Genomic DNA, 20,178 nt, shown 5'->3' with positions numbered 1-20,178 from the left:
CTCTTTGGAGATGCATCTGTTCCAGTCTTTTGCCCATTATTCTACTGACTTGAATATCTTTTCTATATGTGTGTTATAAGCATTTTGCCCCCTCTACAAAGTATCTTTTATTGCTCTTGATTTTAATGATCAAATTAATAGTCCTTTTTATGATTAGAATTTTATGTACAGGGGTAGACAAAAGTAGGTTTACAATTGTGAGTATGCAAAACACATTGTTTATCCTTATATTATTATTTATTAATGATTGTATTATTTATTTGTATTACCACTGTAAATCTACTTTTCCCACCCTTATATATAGCATTTAACATTTTTTACCTATCATAAACACATTATTACATTACTACAGGCCTGGTGCATGACATTTATGCACTGAGGGGGGGCGGGACAGGGGGGTTCCTCAGCCCAGCCTGCACCCTCTCCCAATCTGGGACCTCTCAGGGGATGTCTGCCTGCTGACCCAGGCTGATCCCCTCAGGGATCGAGCCTAAGCCAACAGTTAGACACCCCTCTCGCAGTGCCCACCTGCAGTGAAGACGGGAGAGGCTCCCCCCACCACCGCTGCGCCTACCAGCCGTGAGCCTAGCTTCTGGCTGAGCAGTGCTTCCCCTGTGGTAGGACAGGCTCCCCCCACCACCGCTGCGCCTACCAGCCGTGAGCCTAGCTTCTGGCTGAGCAGTGCTTCCCCTGTGGTAGGACACTGACCACCAGGGGGAAGCTCCTACATTGAGTGTCTGCCCCCTGGTGGTCAGTGTGTGTCATAGTGACCAGTTGTCCCTGTGTCTGGTCCATTTGCAAATTAGGGTTTTATTATATAGGATATATTCAAATATTTATTCACAACTAAAATGAATTATTAGATATGGTGTGAGTAAAGGACAAGTTTTTCTTTTCCACATAGAAAATGTGTCCCTACAGGACACCATAAAGATACCTATTGTCCTAGCATCATTAATTAGAGAGGAAAAAAAGTCCTTTCCCTTCTATCTGTCATGAAACCTCCATCATAATTCAAGTGTCTATATATGTCTGTATCTGTCCAAATGGGTGTGGAATCTCTATTTCTGGTCCATTAGTCTATGTCTCTATGCCCCCATCAATACCACCCTAGCTTCATCAATATGTCTTTATTTGCTAAAGCAAGTCCTCCCATCTTATTCTCATTTTTAAGAGTGTCTTGGCTATTATTGGCCATCTGTTTTTCCACATATACCAGAAATCATTTAAGTTCTATAAAATCTCTCTCTAGTGCAATGAAGCTATAGATCACTTTTTGGAGAATTGACATTTTTAAAATATTTTGTCTTGCAATCCACAAACATGGAATATCTTTATATTTACGGTAGGTCTTTTTAAGTGTCTCTTAATAAAGTTTATGAGTTTCTGCCGAGACCGGTTTGGCTCAGTGGATAGAGCGTCGGCCTGTGGACTGAAAGGTCCCGGGTTCGATTCCGGTCAAGGGCATGTACCCTGGTTAGGGGCATATCCCCAGTCGGGGGTGTGCAAGAGGCAGCTGATGGATGACTCTCTCTCATCGATGTTTCTAGCTCTCTATCTCTCTCCCTTCCTCTCTGTACAAAATCAATAAAAACATATTTTTTTAAAAAAGTTTTAAAAAATAAATAAAGTCTATGAGTTTCTTCAAATAAGTCCTGCACACCCTAGGTGGTTTTGCTCCGTGGTTAAGAGTGTTGGCCAACATCCGAAGGGTCCAGGGTTTGATTCTGGTCAAAGGCACATACCTCAGTTGCAGGCTCATTCGGGAGGCAACCAATCAATGTGTCTCTCTCACATCAATATTTCTCTCTTTCTGTCTCTCTCCTCCCTTTTACTCTGTCTAAAAATCAATAAAGTGAGGATTTTTTTAAAAATCCTGCACCTCTCCTTAAATTTATTTTTTATTATTCGATCACTTTCATGCCATTTATATTATTCTTTTCAAAATTGAAGTTTCTAGCAGTACTTATGTATATATAGAAATACTAGGAGCCCATTGTGCAATATCAGGCACAGTAGGCTGCCCGCTGCTTCCGCGGAAATCAGTGGTAACCAGGAGCCGTGCTACTTCCGCAGGAGGCAGAAGCGAGCTTCCCATGCCTATGGGAGCCAGGAGGGACCCACGCTGCTTCCCTGTGAGGTGGGCCCTCATCTCCTCTCCCAGCCTGTGCTCAGCCATGGAGGCTGCTGGCCAGTCCCGTTATCCCCCAAAGGCTCCAGCTGCTCCATGCCCGCTGCCCATAGGCCCTCTGCGGGGCGGGGGCAGAATGGTTGCCTCTCCACCATGGTGACAAAGCAAGCATTCCGTCAGGCTGCTCATGAGGCCCACTCTCAGCAACCACCCTCCCCCTCAGAATTGGGGGACTCCAGTGGGGCTAAGCGGACTGGGCGCAGCCATCTTATGTGACAAAGTGATGGTTAATTTGCATATTATCCTTTTATTAGATAGGATGTTTAATCTATATATACATAAATTTCTCTAGCAATTTTGTTAAACTATACTTTTAATTATAATAATTTATCTATAGATTCTCTATGTACATATCATGTATCAATTCCTGTCCTTATATCTTTCACTTCTATTTCCTGCTTAAATGCACTCACTAAAATCTATAGCATAATATTGAAGAGAAATGATGACTATGGCTACCCAGGTGTCATTGAATTATTTCACTCTCAAACATTAAACATTTCACCATTAGGTATAATCATTGTTGTGGCACTTTTGTGGATAATTTTTACCATATTAAAAATATTTTTCTATATTATTTTTAAATGAATGAGGATAAATTTCAGTAAATGCTTTTTTGTTTTGCTTCCATTAAATAACCACATGGTGTATCTTTTTTCATCAATTGATGTGATGTGTTATAGCAATTGAGTGTAGAATGAAAGATCACCCATACCTACTGTGAACCCACATTAGTCATGATATAATATCTCTTGCTAATTAATTGATTTGGTATCAATATTCAAGTGGCCTATAATGTTTCTTCCCATGTTGTCTCCATTGGCTTTGTCATTGAGGTTTTGCTAGTCTCATAAAGTAAATGGGTAGCATTTGCTCTCCAGAAGAAATTCTATAGCCTTCTTTGCATATTCTGTATAGATTTTCAGTGCAGCCATATGAGCTTCTGGTTGTCCTTGATGAGATGTTTTTGATAACTGAATTAACTGATTTCACCTTTATGAAAAAAATTCAAACTTCTTGAGTATGTTTTCTAGGGATTTGTCAATTTTCAAAAATATTGGCTTTCTAATACTTGTAAGACAACATACATAAGATTTATATATAAAGTACATATACATATATCTTCCAGGCACAAACCCCTTCCCAGTTATTGCAAATACTTTTGCCCATTCTGACTTTACTTTTCACTATCTTAATAGTACCTTTGAAAATAAGGATTTCTGAATTTTTACATAGATCAATTTATCCACTTTTCCTTTATAATTTTAAATGGTTAGTGTTTTGTAGGTCTTGTTTAATTTTTTTTCCTACCTTATGTTTATACAGAAATTCTCCTATCTTATATTTTAACATTTATATTTTAAAATTAATTAATTTCAGGTATAATCTATATATATAAGCCTAAGCATTCTTTATGACCGAATGACCCAAACGACCAGGACAATTGGTAGCTATGATGCACACTGACCACCAGGGGCAGATGCTCAATGCAGGAGCTGCCCCCTGGTGGTCAGTGCACTCCCACAGCCAACCTCCTGTGGCCCCTCTGCCCTCCCCACCACCACCACCAGCCAGCCAACCTCCTCAGCCCCTCCCCTAAGCCAAGCCAGCCAACCTCCTGCAGCCACTCCCACTCAGCCAGCCAGCCTACTTCTCATGGCCCCTCCCCTCAGCTGGCTGGCCAACCTCCTGCAGTCCCTCCCATTGGCAATCAACCTCCTGGGGTCCCTCCCCCTGGGGTCCCTCCCCCTGGCTGCTGGTCCCCCTATAGGCCTTGATTGCCAGCCAGGCCAAGTGACCCCACCCATGCACAAATTTGTGCACTGGGCCTCTAGTGTTAAATAATTGGGCTTCATCTTTATACATAACAAACACATTTTTATATAAATTATCTTTATCATTATTAATCATTTTAAACTCACTTTTGATTTCCATTATGATTTAAACTTTGACTCATGATTTCTTTAACATTCTATTTCTCTAGTTTTAAAAATAGAAGGGAGTAGACTGGGTCTTGCCCTCTAGTGTGGCCTCAGCCAGGACAGTGTTTTATAATAAAATCAAACATCATGATCCAGAGCTCATGTGGCACTGCAGTGGGGTGGACCCAGAGTTCAAACATAGATGAAGATCAGATACTAATCTCACATTTCTGTTAGTGATGATTATTGCAGTATAAAATGAAGAATTCAGAAACCAACCATAGACTCAGATCAACTGCAAAAGCAGGAATGAAGCCAGGACCGGTTTGGCTCAGTGGATAGAGCATCAGCCTGCGGACTGAAAGGTCCCAGGTTTGATTCCAGTCAAGGGCATGTACTTTGGTTGCAGGCACATTCCCAGTGGGGGGTGTGCAAGAGGCAGCTGATCGATGATTCTCTCTCATCAATGTTTCTGGCTCTCTATCCCTCTCTTTTCCTCTCTGTGAAAAATCAATGAAATATATTTAAAAAAAAATAAAGAAAAAAAAAAGAAAAGAAAAGAAAGAAAGAAAGAAAAGAAAAGCAGGAATGAAAATTCAAAAACCTTGGAACAGAACTCCAGCGACATCAAACCAGCAAGCAAGGCCTTGCTTGTTGTTCATAAATCCAGGCCATCCTCCACCACATCCACAGGCAAGCAGAGGGCCCTTCCCACCATCACCAGCTCTGCCAGCACCACCCACCACCTCTACCCACAGGAATTGCTCCTGCTTCTCATATATATGTAGATTTTCTGACCATATTTTGTTCTGCATTTCTAGCTTAAATTCATTGTGGCCTACAATAAATGATGTGTAATTTTAATCCTTTAAACACTTGTTAAGACCTAACCTATGGCCTGATCTATGGTTAATATTTTGTAAATATTGTACATGTGCTTGTAAAGTATATAATCTTCATTTGTTGGCAAGGTGTCATTTCACTTCATCAGCTATCCATAACTTCTATATAATTACTAATCAATTTATAAAATGTGTCTAAAAAGCCTAAAGGACTATGAAGTTGTTTCTTCCTGACCTTTCCTCATTATTGCTATTTAGAATTCAGCCTTTAATCACCATTCAGTTGAAAGTCCTCTTTATTTCTCATTATCTCCATTTATAAATATAATCTCCAATTATAAATATATTCAACCTTGTAATTGGGCTGTTTAATATATTTTTGTCTTTGTGACTCTGTTCTTTATTCTTGACAACTTTTTCTGAGCTACTCCACATTACAATTAGATCTTTGTCTAATCTGTTAACTTTACTCACTATGACGTTAACTTTGCTTATAACATTTTTCACTTTTAGAAAGCATATTTAGTTTTTCAAACAGAATGTCTCTTTTTAAAATTCCATATTCCCTGCAACTCCACTTAAAGCTTGTTTTTATATCAGCACACTTGTTTTGTAATCTGTATCAGATTATTCTTATAATATTATCCCATGGTTTCCTAGTCATGGAGTCATATTTCTTTGTTTGCCTGTTGATCTTGTTTACATTTGACAATATGCTTGTCATTATAATTGAAATTACCCTATCACATCTCTATTCAAATCATTGGATGCATGTATGTTTCTCCCCTTTACCATTATGCAAGCTATACTTTATTCTTCTGTTTTTAATTTAATGTTTCTAAAACAAAATTAAGTTGTGAAAAATAATTTAAGTAAGAATGAATTAAGATAGCCCAAATGCTAAGAGACTAATGAGCTATTATACTATTACTAGAGGCCCGGTGCACAAAATTAGTGCATGGGGGGTGGCGGGGTGTCCCTCAGCCCAACCTGCACCCTCTCCAATCTGGGACCCCTTGGAGGATGTTCGACTATAGGGCCTAAACAGGCAATCGGACATCCCTCTCACAGTCCTGGACTGCTGGCTTCCAACTGCTCGCCTGCCTGCCTGATTGCCCCTAACTGCTTGTGCCTGCCAGCATGATCACCCCCTAACCACTCCCCTGCCAGCCTGATCGACACCTAACTGCTCTTCTGCTAGCCTGATCATCCCCAACTGCCCTTTTTTGACAGCCCAGTCACCCCCAAATGCTTTCTCCTGCATATTTCCTCTTTATTAGATAGGGTTTTTTCTTTAACATATTGGACAGCCCTAACTGGTTTGGGTCAGTGGATGGAGCAATGGCCTGCAGACTCAAGGGTCTCAGGTTCAATTCCAGTCAAGGCCATGTACCTTGAGGGTATCTACCCAGTGGGGACTGTGCAGAATGCAGCTGATCAATGTTTCTCTCTCATCGATGTTTCTAGCTCTCTATCCTTTTCCCTTCCTCTCTGTAAAACATCAATAAAATATATATAAGAAAAGAAACATTTAAGATTTCTCCATATATGCCTGGCTGGTGTGACTCAGTGGCTGAGAACCCAGGCTGGACCGGAGGGAATTTCTGCGTGGGTGTGGGCACCACTGCTGGCCTCAGCCCAAACCACCGCTTGGTGCTAGAGCATTTCCAAGTGGCTGTAGGCAGGGAGGGAACGTCCCCATGTCACTATGGTTCCCACCCCACCCCCAGCTGCTTGGCACCGGCACTCATAGGCTCCAAGTGGCGAGGGGGCATTCTGGGACCCCTGCCGCTTAGGGCCTTCAGGCCTACAGACTAGGAGCAGCCTGGGTCCAGAGGATGTTTCTGTTGCCTGAGAAAACCAAGCCTTCCTCCTGCTCTCTGTGGCCGAAGCCATCTTGGTTGGGTTTATTTGCATACTCTCTCTGATTGGCTGGTGGGTGTGGCTGGTAGGTGAGACTTGTGAGTAGCAAAGTGATGGTTAATTTGCATATTACTTTTTTATTAGGTAGGATACTATTTCTCTTTTTTTCTCTTTGTTCTGTATAGTGCTATTCAGATGTATAAAAAAATTTCATGATGTTGCAGTCATGGAGATGTATTAGAAAAGGTATTAAATTCCTTACAACTTTGAAAATTAAGTGAAAATCTGTATATCCTATGTAATAAAAAGGTAATATGCAAATTGACCCTAAAGGCAGAATGACCGGGAATGACTGTTAACTATAATGTGCACTGACCACCAGGAGGTAGATGCAGGTGGTCAGTGCCAGAAGCTAAGTGGCAGTGCTAAGGAAATTCGACTAATGGCTTAGACCCACTCCCTGAGAAGTGGGCATAAGCCGACAAATGGACATCCCCTGAGAAGTCCTGGACTGTGAGAGGGCACAGACTGGGCTGTGGAACACCCTTCCCCACCCCGAGTGCACGAATTTTCATGCACTGGGCCTCTACTATTTATATATAAGTAAAGGACACTTAACTTGTATAAGATTTTCAGGTGGACTTATCACAAACTTTAAGGTTTAAGAATTATACTACTTTTTAATTCTGATGTACTTTTTGCAAAAATTACACTGGATTATACTGTTTTGTTGAATATATACATAATCTCCTATACAGTTTTAAGAGTGTCTCACAACCCACTGCATTATTCTGCAATACTCGGCTGGGTCTTAGTCTTAGTGTTGAATGAGTAGCTTCAGTTCTTTGGATTTATGTTATTACAGGGAGCACAGCAAGGATGTACCTTCTAAATCAGTGTTTCCCAAACTTTTGACATATGTGTACCCCATCTATAATTTTCGTAATGCTGAGTACCCCTCGTACTCATGAGAACATAGAATTAGGCACAGCTAAGCACGTTACTGGCATATTCCCACCAAACTCCAGTGCAACGCGTACCCTCACCAAACTCTTCCTGTACCCCTGGGGGTATGCATACCACACTTTGGGAAACACTGTATCCAGATCCCTGGATAGAGAATGGGGATTTGGATCATGGGACTCATATCCTGGATAGGGTCTTATAAGTTTCAAGCCAGGTTCTGACATCTCTCAACAGAATCCACCCACCAGGCCTTTCCTGCATACAAAGAACCCTCTGAGACCCAAAGGTTTCAGGAAGCTGCAAACAGAAGACCTCAACTGTCTTAACTTTTACTGAGCGTTTCTTCAGGCTCAAGTGACCTAAGAAAGTTGCCACCAGGGACAAAGCCTTGTACTTCCATTTTCCTTCTCTGCCAGCACCCTCCACCAACCAACACAGAAAGCTACTCAATCTGCCTTGACAGCTTCTAGAAAGAGGTGGGAGCAGCCAGGGTTTCAGCAGGTGGCCAGGGCCCAAAGGGTGAGTTCAGGCAGGCTTCCATCCCAGAGGGATAGGAAATGAGGTCGTAGGCAGCTAGCAGCTTCTGTGCCTTCTTGGGATATTATTGAATTAGATGGGTTTAGGGTCCTGGGATGCCATGCCCAAAGCTTCTCTCCTTGTGCCCTGGTTCCCATTTCTGCTGAACATGACTCAGCGGCTGTGGGAGATCCAGTGTTGCCTTCCCTCAGGTCACTGGTGGTTTGTAGACGAACCTCCTGCCAGCCAAGGGTGATGAAACCTATTACACCAACAGATAAAAAAATGGAATGGGAACCCTCAAGTCCCCACCCTACCCTTCCTTCCTCTCTTGGGGATTAAAAGCCTGGCAGGAGGAAGCACCAGCAGCATCTGACTGGTCAGCCTTCCTGGGAAGATGCAGCAATTCCTGCTTCTGGTGGCCTTTCTCCTACCCGCAGGGGCTGGGGCAGGTGAGTGACCTTCCAAACCCACTGAGGCCCAATCCCATCCCATAGACTCTGGGCCCAGACAGCCTCAGCACTTCCTGTCATTGGGCACAATATCTGTGTGTCATTGGGCACAATATCTGCATTAACAGTTCCCATCTATAAATAGAAATAACAGCAATGCCGCCTTGTGGAGTTGCTAAGATGGTTACATTAGTTAGTGTACATGGAACTCTTGGAATTGCCCCTTGCCTATAGAATGTGCTCTGAACTCTGCTCTATGAATTTTTCTGCAGCCCTCTGCCAAAGCCAAGGAGACAAAGATATGCAATAACAGTCCCCTCAGCTCATATCTAGTTTCTTGAAAAACAGTCTGTGAGCTAGTCATGAGCTGGACTCAGAAGGAGCAGGAAGGCCCTTGAAAAAGAAAGTCCCCGGGAATTTCAGGGAGAAGCTACTCCCATGGGCTCTGGATGCCAGTAGAGATCTCTCCACACTGTGAGAGGCTTAGGTGCCTTGCCTGGAGCAAGGGCTGTTCTCCTTTTGGGGAGGTGGGAGGAAGCTGAGGTGTGTGGTGGGAGCCAGCAGTGTTTCCTGAAGAATCCTAGAGCCCTCTCTCATAATGTGGTACCCTGCAAACCCCAATTCTTACCACCAAATCCTCCTTTCCCTGCATCATCTCTGTAGCTTCCCTATCTTCTAGCCTTCAAGATCAACCAAGCTGTGAGTTCAGTGAGCAGAGATAAGTGCTGAATACTTCTTTCCAGGGGAGATCATTGGAGGCCAAGAGGCCCTACCCCATTCCCACCCCTACATGGCGTATCTTCTGACCCGGACACCAAGGGGTCTGAGCACTTGTGGAGGATTCCTGGTGCGAGAAGACTTTGTGATGACATCAGCTCGCTGCTGGGGAAGGTGAGGAATTAAGGATCTTCCAGGCAGCCAGTAAAGCAGGTTCAGAAGAGTTCAGAAGACCATGCAGCCAAAAGCAGGGTTCTAGCAATGAAGGGATGAAGAGAGACTAAGTAAACCCTGGGAGGCAGGGAATAGTCTAGTGTAAATGTGGTCAAAAGGAAGAGATGGAAGGCATGCATTAAGCCTCAAAATATGACTGCAAACTATTTCTCAAGTTATTCTAAGGGAGGCAAAACTTAAGGTCAGTGTGTACCCGACCATCCCCAGTGCAAGGCTTTGGAGATGCAGCAGAACCAGAGATCTCAACCTCAGGGCCTCCCTGTCTCCTCATTTCCTTCAACTGCAGTTCTGCTGCCCTGAGCTCTCACCTGCTCAGCACAGCTGGTGGACTTTAGCTCATGCAACTCACACCTACCCCTAAGCCACTATTCCTTTGCAGCCGTATGCATGTCATCTTGGGGGCGCACAACATCAGGAGACAGGAAAGGACCCAGCAGAGGATATCGGTGCTCAGAGCCATCCGCCACCCTAGATATAATCAGCAGAACCACCTGAATGACCTCATGTTACTGCAGGTACCACCTGCCTGAGCTGGCTCCTTCCCAGCATGGGGGGAGTGGGGGGGGACTTCAGGGAGGAGGAAGCAGGGGCAGAGTCCCAGGGGTGGTGGGTGAGGGCTGCATAGACATTCCCTGAGTGCCTGCACTCTTCCCTCCAGCTGGAAAATAGAGCCAGACAGAATCGATTTGTGAGGCCAGTGGCTCTGCCTCAATCCCAAACCAGACTGCGTCCTGGGTCCTTGTGCACTGTGGCTGGCTGGGGCCTGGTCACCCAGAACAGGAGGACAGACACACTACGGGATGTGCAGCTGACTGTGCAGAGGGATCAGGAGTGCAGCAACTACTTTGATACCTTCAATGGCCGAAGGCAAATTTGTGTAGGAGATGAGATCGAGGGGAAGACCACCTTCCTGGTAAGGCCACTGGCATCTGCAACACTACCTGAGACAGGAGGGCTGGGCAGAACAAGGCAGTGGGAACAGACTACATCCCCACAGCCTGTCTGGGGGCCAGAGCAACGTAAAGTGGGGGGTTTCCCATTAACCCAGTCTCTGAGGGAAGGGGAGGTGCATGGGACACACAATGGATACACATGCAAAACTTAAGGTCAGTGCAGCCTTTTCACGGAAAAGGGCAAGATACCTTGACTTGACTTGAGCTAGAGACAGTCACCACAGCCAGGGTTGGAGCCTAAGCAATGAAAGACCCAGGAGCTTGACTTCTTCACCTAGCCCCCCTCCTCTAAGGGCCAGACGTTAGGGATTAAGCATGGGAGGTATGGGGTGGGGGTGGGGGGTTGGCTTAGTGTCCCTTCCTCTCCACACCCACAGGGGAACACTGGAGGCCCCCTTGTGTGTAACAATGTGGCCCAGGGCATTGTCTCCTATGGAAGAAGATTCGGGGCTCCTCCAACAGTCTTCACCAGGATTGCTCGTTTCCTACCCTGGATAAATAGAACAATGAACCAACTTAACCAAAAGAGAGCACACTGAGACCTTTCTTCCCCCTGTAACTGACTTCTCTGGAATGGAAGCCAGCTCCAGTGGGGTTGCCAGAGCCTTAATAAATGACCATGTCTACAGTGGAAATAACAGATTTCTCGTGTTATTAGACATCTATTCTGTACAAAGCAAATGTATCCAGGACTGAGTCTGACCTCCTGCAGGAAAATGGGATCTTTTCCTCAGTGCAAATGAACCTCCCACAATCCATCTTGGGGGACAGGATGAACTAGGTACCTCCTCCAAGCCAACCATTCCCCATCTCCCCTCCCCACATAGCTTTGGAGAGTGATGGAAAGCCAGATATCTCAGCAGGGCAAGGGTCTCTATTCTCCACCCTACCAAAAACTCTCCTACCAGACATTAAAGTATACTCTAGAACTCTGTGCCACTGGTGTGTGTAGCATAGGCCGACCAAAGGAAAGAATTAAAATTCCATACAATGTTCAATTTAATATATGGCAAAAGTGCCATCTCAAATCGCTGGGAAATAATGAATTTTTAACACAAGGCATCAAAACAACTAGATAATTTGGTGGCGAGTGGCAATAAAATTGAATCCACTCTTCATACCATAATCCAAAATAATTCTGAAATAGACCAGAGATCTAAATATTTTTTTAAAATGAATAATACAAGGCCTAGAATAAAGAAAAGGATCTGCTTGCTTAAAAATAGCCAAGGAACCTGGCCACTGTGGCTCATGAGTGTCAACCTATGAACCAGGAGATCATAGTTCGATTCCCGGTCAGGGCACATGCCTCGGTTGTGGGCTTGATCCCCAGTAGGGTCATGCAGGAGAAAGCTGATCAATGATTCTCTCTCATTACTGATGTTTCTATTTCTCTCTCCCTCTCCCTTCCTCTCCCTAAAGTCAATAAAAACATATTTTTAAAAAATAGCCAGTGAGCACCCATGTTCACAGCAGCACTATTCACATGGCCAAGAGATGGAAACAATCCAAGTGTTCATCGATAGCCAGAGTATCAAATCCCCATGCCAACCAATATAGACCAATGTCCTCATTTTCAATATGACAGGGGCCTGATTCCTGTTTTCAATACTCTAAAATTTATCAAACTCAAGCCATATGTTGACTAAAATAACATGACTTGTACCCTAAAGATTATTCCAGGACTGTCTACATTAATATTATATTCAAAATGAAAGATTACTGAAGTCACATGACTTAAAATCACACTTTAAACACGTTCTTAATGTGACTGCACAGAATCAGCCCGGGAGGTTCTTCTATGTCCATCAAAATGTCAATTATTCCCTGTAGTCTGGCATTTACCATCTGAACTTCACAGTTTCCATCCTCTAAATGGAATTATCATTGAACACATAGCAAATCCAACTGGCTATGTACATAAATATTTTGGTAAATTCCAAAGTTCTTATTAAAAGTCATTTGTCTAATATTCAGTATAAACTATTTGGCAACAAAATTTTAATCAACAATGTATCTTTAACAACACAGTCATTCTCTCTGTATGTGTTACAGCCTAACCATAGGAATTCCACCACTGCATGTTCTGGGAGATAACAGTCTCATTTTTCAAATGTTTGCATTGCCAAATGGAAAGAATACTTTATGATAGACCTGGGGAGGAGAAGGGGTGGAAGAGCCCTCATCCAGCCCTTACTGTCTGTGACAGGTACTGAGATTCCCAGAGCCCCACCCAGTGTCAGGATTCAGTCCCCAGGAAATGCCCAGGGTAAACCCATCTCACTTCCCCATCTTTTCTCTGACACTCAGCACTTCTAAGGCAGCTCTCTGCCTCCAGCTGCTCTGCTGGAAATGTTTCTATAGACCTTATGGTACTCACCTCCAGAAGACAATTTCTTTCCTGACCATCCCAGACTCAGCCGCATCACTTCCCAAAGCTCTGCACGCTTCCCCACTAAATATACCTCAGCAACAGAGCTTTGGCAAGAACGTATTTTCAAGGCACATTGAAGATAGTGCAAAAGGACAACAATTCCTCCCACTTTCTTTTTCCAGTTACAGACTCTGTGCATTAGGGGCCCTACTGACTGGATTGGCATATCATAAAACCAAAACAAGCTCTTGTGCAGTAACCTCATGAGGAACCACTCTCCCAACCCAATAGCCAAGGCAGACTTCTCATCTACAGAGGTTACTGCCCCTGGCCCTGCACAGAGTATCAAGGTCAGGAGAGACTAGACACTGCTTTCCCCTGCAGGCCTGAGTTCCCCAACTGCCCTTCCCCTCAGGCCCAGTCTCCCCCAATTTCCCTCCTCTGCTGGCCTGGTCACCCCTAACTGCCTTCCCCTACAGGCTTGATCACCCCCAAATGCCCTCCCTTGCAAGCCTGGTCCCTCCCAACTGCCCTCCCCTGCTGAACTGATTGCCCACAATTGCTCTCCCTTGCAGACCTGGTCCCTCCCAACTGCCTTCCCCTGCTGGCCATCTTGTGGCCACCATCTTGTGTCCACATGGGGGCAGCCATCTTATGTGTTGGAGTGACAGTCAATTTGCATATTACTCTTTTATTAGATAGGATAGAGGCCTGGTACATGGATGGGGGGCAGCTGGTTTGCCCTGAAGGGTGTCCCAGATCAGGGTGGGGATTCCCTGAAGGTGTGGGGTGGCCTGGGAAAGGGGCCTGTGGTGGTTTGAAGGCCAGCCATGCTCTCCTCCCTCCCTCACCCCCTTGCCCCCGCAACCCAAGCAGAGGTCCTGGTATCTGGGATTTATTTATCTTCTATAATTGAAACTTTGTAGCCTTGAGAGGAGTCCAGGGCAGGCCAGAGTGTATGGGAAGCTTGGCTTCCGTCATTGCCAAGGAAACCCAAGTCTCCTGCTCACTTCATGGCCACAGCTATCTTGGTTGGGTTAATTTGCATATTTGCTCCTGATTGACTGGTGGGTGTAGTGGAGATATGGTCAATTTGCATATTACTCTTTTATTGTATAGGATAAATATGTGTCTATTTATTTAACATTAGAAATCCGGTGCATGAAAATTCATGCACTGGTGGGGGTGGCCCCTCAGCCTGGTCAGCCCCCTCTCATAGTCCAGGAGCTCTCAAGGTCAGGAGGTGACCCAGCAATCAGGGGAAGGTGACGCCCTATCACACCTCTACTGCTGCCACTGCCTGCAGCACAAGCCTCGGCCAGCCCTAATTACCTGAGCCTCAGGCAGCCCTGAATGTCTGGGCAGCCGCCATCTGAGGCTTGCCTGCACCTTGGGCCAGCCCTGGGCAGCTGGAGGGTTGAGGGGGTTGGGGGACTCTAGCGGCAGGCTCTCCAGCAGGTCTGAGGGGACTGGACACCACCATCTTGTGGCTGTGGGCACTGCCATCTTTGAGGGCATGACAGTCAATTAGCATATTCCCTCCTTATTGGCTGTGGGCGCCGCCATCTTTGTGACTGTATGGGAGTCAATTAGCATATTCCCTCTTTATAGGTAGAATTCTTTTTTAATTTTTTTATTCTCATCCAAGGATATGTTTTTATTTATTTTAGAGATAGAGAAAGGGAGGGGAAGAGAGAGAGAAACCTCAATGTGAGAGAGAAATATTGATTGGTTGCCTTTCATAGTATGTGCCCTGACCAGAGTTCAAACTGACAACCTTTCAGTGCACAGGACAACACTCAACCAACTGAGCAACTCCAGCTAGGGTATATAACATTATTGAAATAACATTATAGACAAGAGATTAATGGTTGCAAGGGACTAGGAAAGGGGTAAGGGACCACAGTGGGGGAGAAGTGAGGGTGGTTATAAAATGAGATCCTTATAATAATAGAACTGTTCTATAACTTGACTATTGTGGTGGGTAGATGAACCCACACATGATAAAATTACATAGAATTAAATATTACATGTGCATGCACACACGCAAGCTCACATATATTTTATGAGGTAGATCCAGGCCAAAAGCTGATAACTTCATAAGCCCCTCCTCTGACTGTCATTGCACAGAGGCCTTGTGGGTCTTTAGAAATTAATATCAATCAGAGCCAGTGCATAGTAACTGAACAAAAAGACATAGTTATTTCTCAGGATTTTTTTTTTTCTCTAATTCAGTCACTCTGGGAGATGGCCACAGGTAGCTTTGGGAAGTCATGAAGGAAATGTACTTGACACCTAGTTCCGATATTCATTGGTTATGAAATCTTCTTAAGTGACTCATTTTCTCTGAGCCTCCATTCCTCATCGGTAAAATGGAAACCACAGTACTTCTCAGAGTTGATGTTAGGGTGAATGAGATAAAGTATGTACCTGTATTATGCTATAGTTTGTAATATTTCATTGATTCTAAAGTGCACAATGTTTCACATTTTAACCTCTTTTCAAGAATGAATCCTGTAATCAATGGCATGTTCCTATCTAATTGAGAACACATTTTCCTTTCTTGGTGCACATCTATAAAAGGCAATATGCTAATTAAACCGGGTCAACTGGACATCTTCAGGGCGCCCAACTTCCTTCCGGACAAAGCCACAGTTGCGTGGGCAGTTGGGGACAATCAGGCCTGCAGGGGAGCAAGCAGTTAGGGATGAGATCAGGCCAGTGAGAGAGGACAAGCAGTTAGGGACATAATCAGACCAGCACAGGGGAGCAAGCAGTTAGGGTCAAGATAAAGCTGAAGTGGGGGAGCAAATAAGTTAGGGGGCAATCAGTCCAGCAGGGGAGGGCAGTTGGGGTGATCAGGATGGCAGGGGAGAGCAGTTGGGTATGATCAGACAGGTAGGCAGGTGAGTAGTTAGGAGCCAGCAGTCCCAGATTGCAAGAGGGATGTACGACTGCTGATTTAGGCTCAATCCCCTGAAGGTGCAGGCTGGGCTGAGGGATCCTCCCCTCCCATGCATGAATTTCATGCATTGGGCCTCTAGTAAAATAATAAGAGCTCAAAGTAATATCTCAAGTAATGACAGGTGCAGCCCTGGTCGGTTTGACTCGGTGGTTAGAGTAGCAGCCTGAGGGCTGAAGAGTCCTGGATTCAATTCTGGTCAAGGGTACATACTTCAGTTGCAGGCTCAATCCCCAGCACCAGTCAGGCCACGTGTGGGAGGCAACTAATCAGTTCTCTCTGTCACTCCCCCTCCCTTCCATTCTCTCTAAAAACCAATGAAAAAAAATATCCTCGGGTGAGGATTAACAAAAAGAAAATAATACTGACAAATGCAGATATCATTTCATTATCAAACGAAATGTGACTCTCAGTGCACCAGTAGGAAACCTCAACACTCCCTAGAGAACACTAGTGTTCTCCTTTACACATTCCATTCCTTTCTCCATTCATTATACTAACCCTTCATTCCACATCCCTTATTATTCAGTTTAGTGGAATGAAAAAGTATGAGTTTTAGAATCTAACATATTACATTTTCAGTCTTAACTGCTATGTGACATTCTGAGCATCAGTTGAGTGCTCCATAATTGTGTATAATAATATTTACCCAAAAGGATGTTTAACAGATTAAATGAAATGATACCCGTAAAACTCTTATCAGTGCCAAACATATTGTGGGTGTTCAATATCTAATCTTCTGCTGATTAATTGCCTTGAAGGAAGGGCTGATCTTCTAGATGGGGAAGTAGGGCAAATACACCCACTTCCTGTTTTTGTAAATAAAATTTTCTTGGAATACAATCTTACCCACTGGTTTACATTTCTTTTTTTTAGGCCCAGTCAATGCCATTTATTAAACATGTTGAACAGCCAAAGGCTCCCATATAAGGTTTTTTGTTTTTTTTCTTCCTGTTTTGTTTTGGTTTTGTTTGTTTTTTTGTTTGTTTGTTTGTTTGTTTTTTTGGCATTAAACAGTTTCTTCCAAGAGCTTGCTCACAGGAAAGACAAAAGCAGAGTAATCCTCAATAAGATAAAACAAACAGGAATAGCTGAACAGTCTACATATGAAAAACAAAGGTTAAAAAACTCAACAGACAAAAATGACACCAAACACTCATCCCATTTAATTTTATGTTACATGCACTGAGGAAACCAAGAACATCAGGCCCCAAGACAGTAATGCTCTGAGGTTCTGGTTTAGGCTCCTTCTATGTAACAGATTCATGCACACACATTCGCACATATTACTGACCCAGGCAGAAGTACACATGCATGCACAGGTGGCCAAAGAACCACAGTGGGGAATTAGGAAACGGGGGAGTGGTGGCTGGTCAAGGATATAACATCAGCTGGACACTAGGGACCCAGAGAACCTTTCTGTTACAGTAAGAGTCAACATTAAAACAAAGGCAGAAAACATGCCTTAGACAGTTTGGCTCAATGGATAGAACGTCAGCCTGAAGAGTCCCGGGTTCAATCCAGTCAAGGGCACATGCCCCAGGGTTGTGGGGGCATGCAGGAGGCAGCTGATCAATGATTCTCATCATTGATGTTTCTATCTCTCTCTCCCTCTTCCTTCCTCTCTGAAATCAATAAAAATATCTTTTTTTTTTTTTTTTAAGGCAGAACACAGGATAAATGTAGGATGCTCAGAGAAGACTAGAAAGATGAAGAGGGAAAGATGCAGGGGAAGTATTGAGAAAACAGCCTCAGAAGAGGTTTTTTTAATTGGGAATGCAGATGAGCAGAGGGAGGAATATGCTGCAGCATTACCACTGCCTCCTGTGCTTACTCTCAAGGTGGAGGAAAACTGCAAACACCCACTCTCTAGTCCTTCCCATTGCCACTCAAGGACTTTCCCAAGAACCTCTCCCCCCCCGCCAAAAAAAATGACCCGCCCATATTCAAAGTTAAGCCCAGCAAAGGGCCAAGCACAGAAAGCCTCAGTAACTAATCTTGGTGGAACCCAAGCCAGAGAAGCCCATTACAGCTGCATCTCACCATCCCCCTCAAATGTCAAGTCCTCCTCAGCCCTCCTTTCCTCCTTTTTACATTTCTCTTTCTTATAGGCTTTGGCCTTTACCTCTTCTTCTCTAAGCTCTTTCCTCCTTTCCTCAAAATCATAATCCTTTTGTTTCTCTTCCATCTTCTTGCTGACTTCAAAACATTTCTTCACCTAATGTAAAGTGGAAAGTTCCACACCCATAGACATGCCCAGATTTTGCTGATGTTTCTTTCCATTAATGTGATCCAGGAAGTTGGATTTTTTCCATTAATGTGATCCAACACAGTCACAGATATTACAGCAATATCCTCCCACCTCGGATCGCGGTGGTCTTGGTAATGACAATTGTCTTCCCAAGCTTGGATTCCAGGTCCACTTTGTAGTTCCTATGCTGGAGAAGCTCCTCCTTAACTGGCTGCACTGATTTTCCATACTTCTTTTCTCTCTCTTCTATGAGCCTCTTCTCAGCAAACTTCTCATATTCATCTTTGCCCCACTTGTGGCAAAAGTCCAACTTTTTGGCTCACTGCTCAACACCATCTTCCCACTTGTTTACATCTTGCCTATGCCTGCTTTTGTGCTGTGATGGCAGAGCTGAATAGCTGAGACAGAGACAGTATGACTCACAAAGCTGAAAATATTTACCATCTTACTATTCATAGGAAAAGTTTGCTGATCCCTGTTCTAGATTCCTACAACATCTAAAACATGTGCCCCCTACAATTTGTGATACTATTAGGCCTCTAGAGAGCTGCGTTAGATGAGAAAGGTGCATTCCTCACCCTAGAAGCCAGGACTCTGGGGCTCTGACCACAGCTTTCACACCAGCCAAGCAGAGAGGAGAACTATGAGAATCTCTGATTAGGAAGATAAGCCAGGCCAGAGTGAACAACAAAAATGTGGTTCCCAGTCCCCCCTCACCCCCTTCACCCCACCCAACCCCCCCCACACACACACACACCCCCACACACACACGCACACACTCTCTCTCTCTCTCTTCTATTACTGGGGTTATAAAAGCAGGAACAAGAGTGGGGAGAGACAGGAGAACCTTCCCATGAGCAGCATCGCTGGGAAAATGCAGGTTCTACTCCTTTGGTTGGTCTTCCTCTTGCCTCCTGAAGCTGGAGCTGGTGAGTCTATGATATAACTCCCTGTCCTCTGGGTCCTTAACTTCTATTCCAAATTTACTGGCCCAAGTTAAAGAAGACCCTAAAATGAGAATGCAAGATCCCATTGTAAGTGTTCCAGGGGAAATCTCTACCTGAAAGAGTCATATTATTTCCCAGAAGTTAGTAACAGTTTCCAGAGGGCGGGGGGGGGGGGGGGGGGTGCATAGAAAACTGGCTTTGAAAGTACTTCTTAAGCTGCTCTCCTCAAAATATCCATAATTCTGATTCCTGGTCCTTTTCTCCTCTGTCTTTGCTCTCATGTGGAAAAGGTCAGGATCAGGACATGAAGAAATGTTTAAATGACAATTCAGAATCAAGACTATCCATTGTGTTCTGAAAAGTAGGATTGACAGGGTGGACTGGGATAAGGAAAGCCAATGAAAAGGATATGTGGAGGGGCTGAGTTACACTACAGGTAAGGGTGAGGCTGGGGATGAGGGGTTGCCTCAGTTTTCAACTCATTTTCCTTACCTAGTGCTCTGTCTGAAGGCTTAGTTACCCTGTGTTTGGGAACCTTGGATTTTCTATTTCAGTGAAGATTATCAGTGGCATTGAGTCCAAGCCACACTCCCGTCCCTACATGGCCTATCTGAAAATCACCATGGACCAGGGTCATGTTATTAACTGTGGTGGATTTCTCATAAGTCAAGAATTTGTAGTGACAGCTGCTCATTGTAAAGGAAGGTAAGAAAACTTTGATTTGTTCTCTTTTCATGTGAGGAGTTGTAGGAATCAGAGTTAACACAACTTTCAAGTGGCCTCAGGAGAGATTTTTGCCTAACGATCTTAAGATGGTCAGTGATGTATATTGGGAGGAACTGGGCCATTGTGATTGATTAGTCATCTCCATCCCCAAAGGTCAGGGCTTTACTAATGGGCAACCCAGATCAAGACAGGGCAATACTGCCCCCCTTGTCCTGGTGCCAGAGAGCTCTCTCAGTCTGCCAGGGCCTGGCCCTTCCTAAAA

General features: G+C 44.3%; 2 protein-coding genes and 1 pseudogene across 7 annotated transcripts in view; 2 read left to right on the top strand and 1 right to left on the bottom strand.

Annotated features, from left to right (window-relative positions):
• LOC311610225 (mast cell protease 4-like) overlaps window positions 1-20,178 on the top strand; it is an 87,718-nt gene that overhangs the window by 66,037 nt on the left and 1,503 nt on the right. The window contains exons 1-3 of one of the 5 annotated variants that reach the window (XM_084861255.1): window positions 19,082-19,172; window positions 19,481-19,626; window positions 19,701-19,895. The exons of 1 other annotated variant lie outside the window; for it this stretch is intronic. In XM_084861255.1, coding sequence (XP_084717381.1) covers window positions 19,589-19,626; window positions 19,701-19,895 — 233 coding nt within the window. In that variant the 5' untranslated portion in view covers window positions 19,082-19,172; window positions 19,481-19,588. Of the gene's footprint in view, window positions 1-19,027; window positions 19,173-19,480; window positions 19,627-19,686; window positions 19,896-20,178 lie in introns of those variants that run through there. 3 more of the 5 variants (XM_084861256.1, XM_084861258.1, XM_084861259.1) reach the window with 3 other exon arrangements.
• LOC311610246 (cathepsin G-like) lies at window positions 8,668-11,288 on the top strand. Its single transcript, XM_084861304.1, has 5 exons — window positions 8,668-8,752; window positions 9,496-9,643; window positions 10,083-10,218; window positions 10,362-10,616; window positions 11,034-11,288. Exons 1-5 carry the CDS (start codon window positions 8,698-8,700, stop codon window positions 11,193-11,195), a joined length of 756 nt encoding a protein of 251 aa, XP_084717430.1. The 5' UTR covers window positions 8,668-8,697; the 3' UTR covers window positions 11,196-11,288.
• On the bottom strand, window positions 17,913-18,687 carry LOC311612066 (zinc finger matrin-type protein 2-like; annotated as a pseudogene). Its single transcript has 2 exons — window positions 18,603-18,687; window positions 17,913-18,561 (listed from the first exon to the last, which is right to left on the bottom strand). The product of its transcript is annotated as a zinc finger matrin-type protein 2-like (transcript).

This window comes from Pipistrellus hanaki, assembly GCF_964339955.1.
Source record: "Pipistrellus hanaki genome assembly, chromosome: 1".
NCBI lineage: Eukaryota > Metazoa > Chordata > Mammalia > Chiroptera > Vespertilionidae > Pipistrellus > Pipistrellus hanaki.
This window is presented reverse-complemented; position numbering and strand designations above follow the sequence as displayed.

Bases quoted from the DNA above. Each gene is read 5' to 3' on its own strand.
- LOC311610246 (XM_084861304.1), top strand. From the start codon at position 8,698: ATGCAGCAATTCCTGCTTCTGGTGGCCTTTCTCCTACCCGCAGGGGCT. The intron at 9,644-10,082 runs GTGAGGAATTAA...ATTCCTTTGCAG, and splicing joins TCAGCTCGCTGCTGGGGAAG to CCGTATGCATGTCATCTTGG. The intron at 10,617-11,033 runs GTAAGGCCACTG...CCACACCCACAG, and splicing joins AGGGGAAGACCACCTTCCTG to GGGAACACTGGAGGCCCCCT.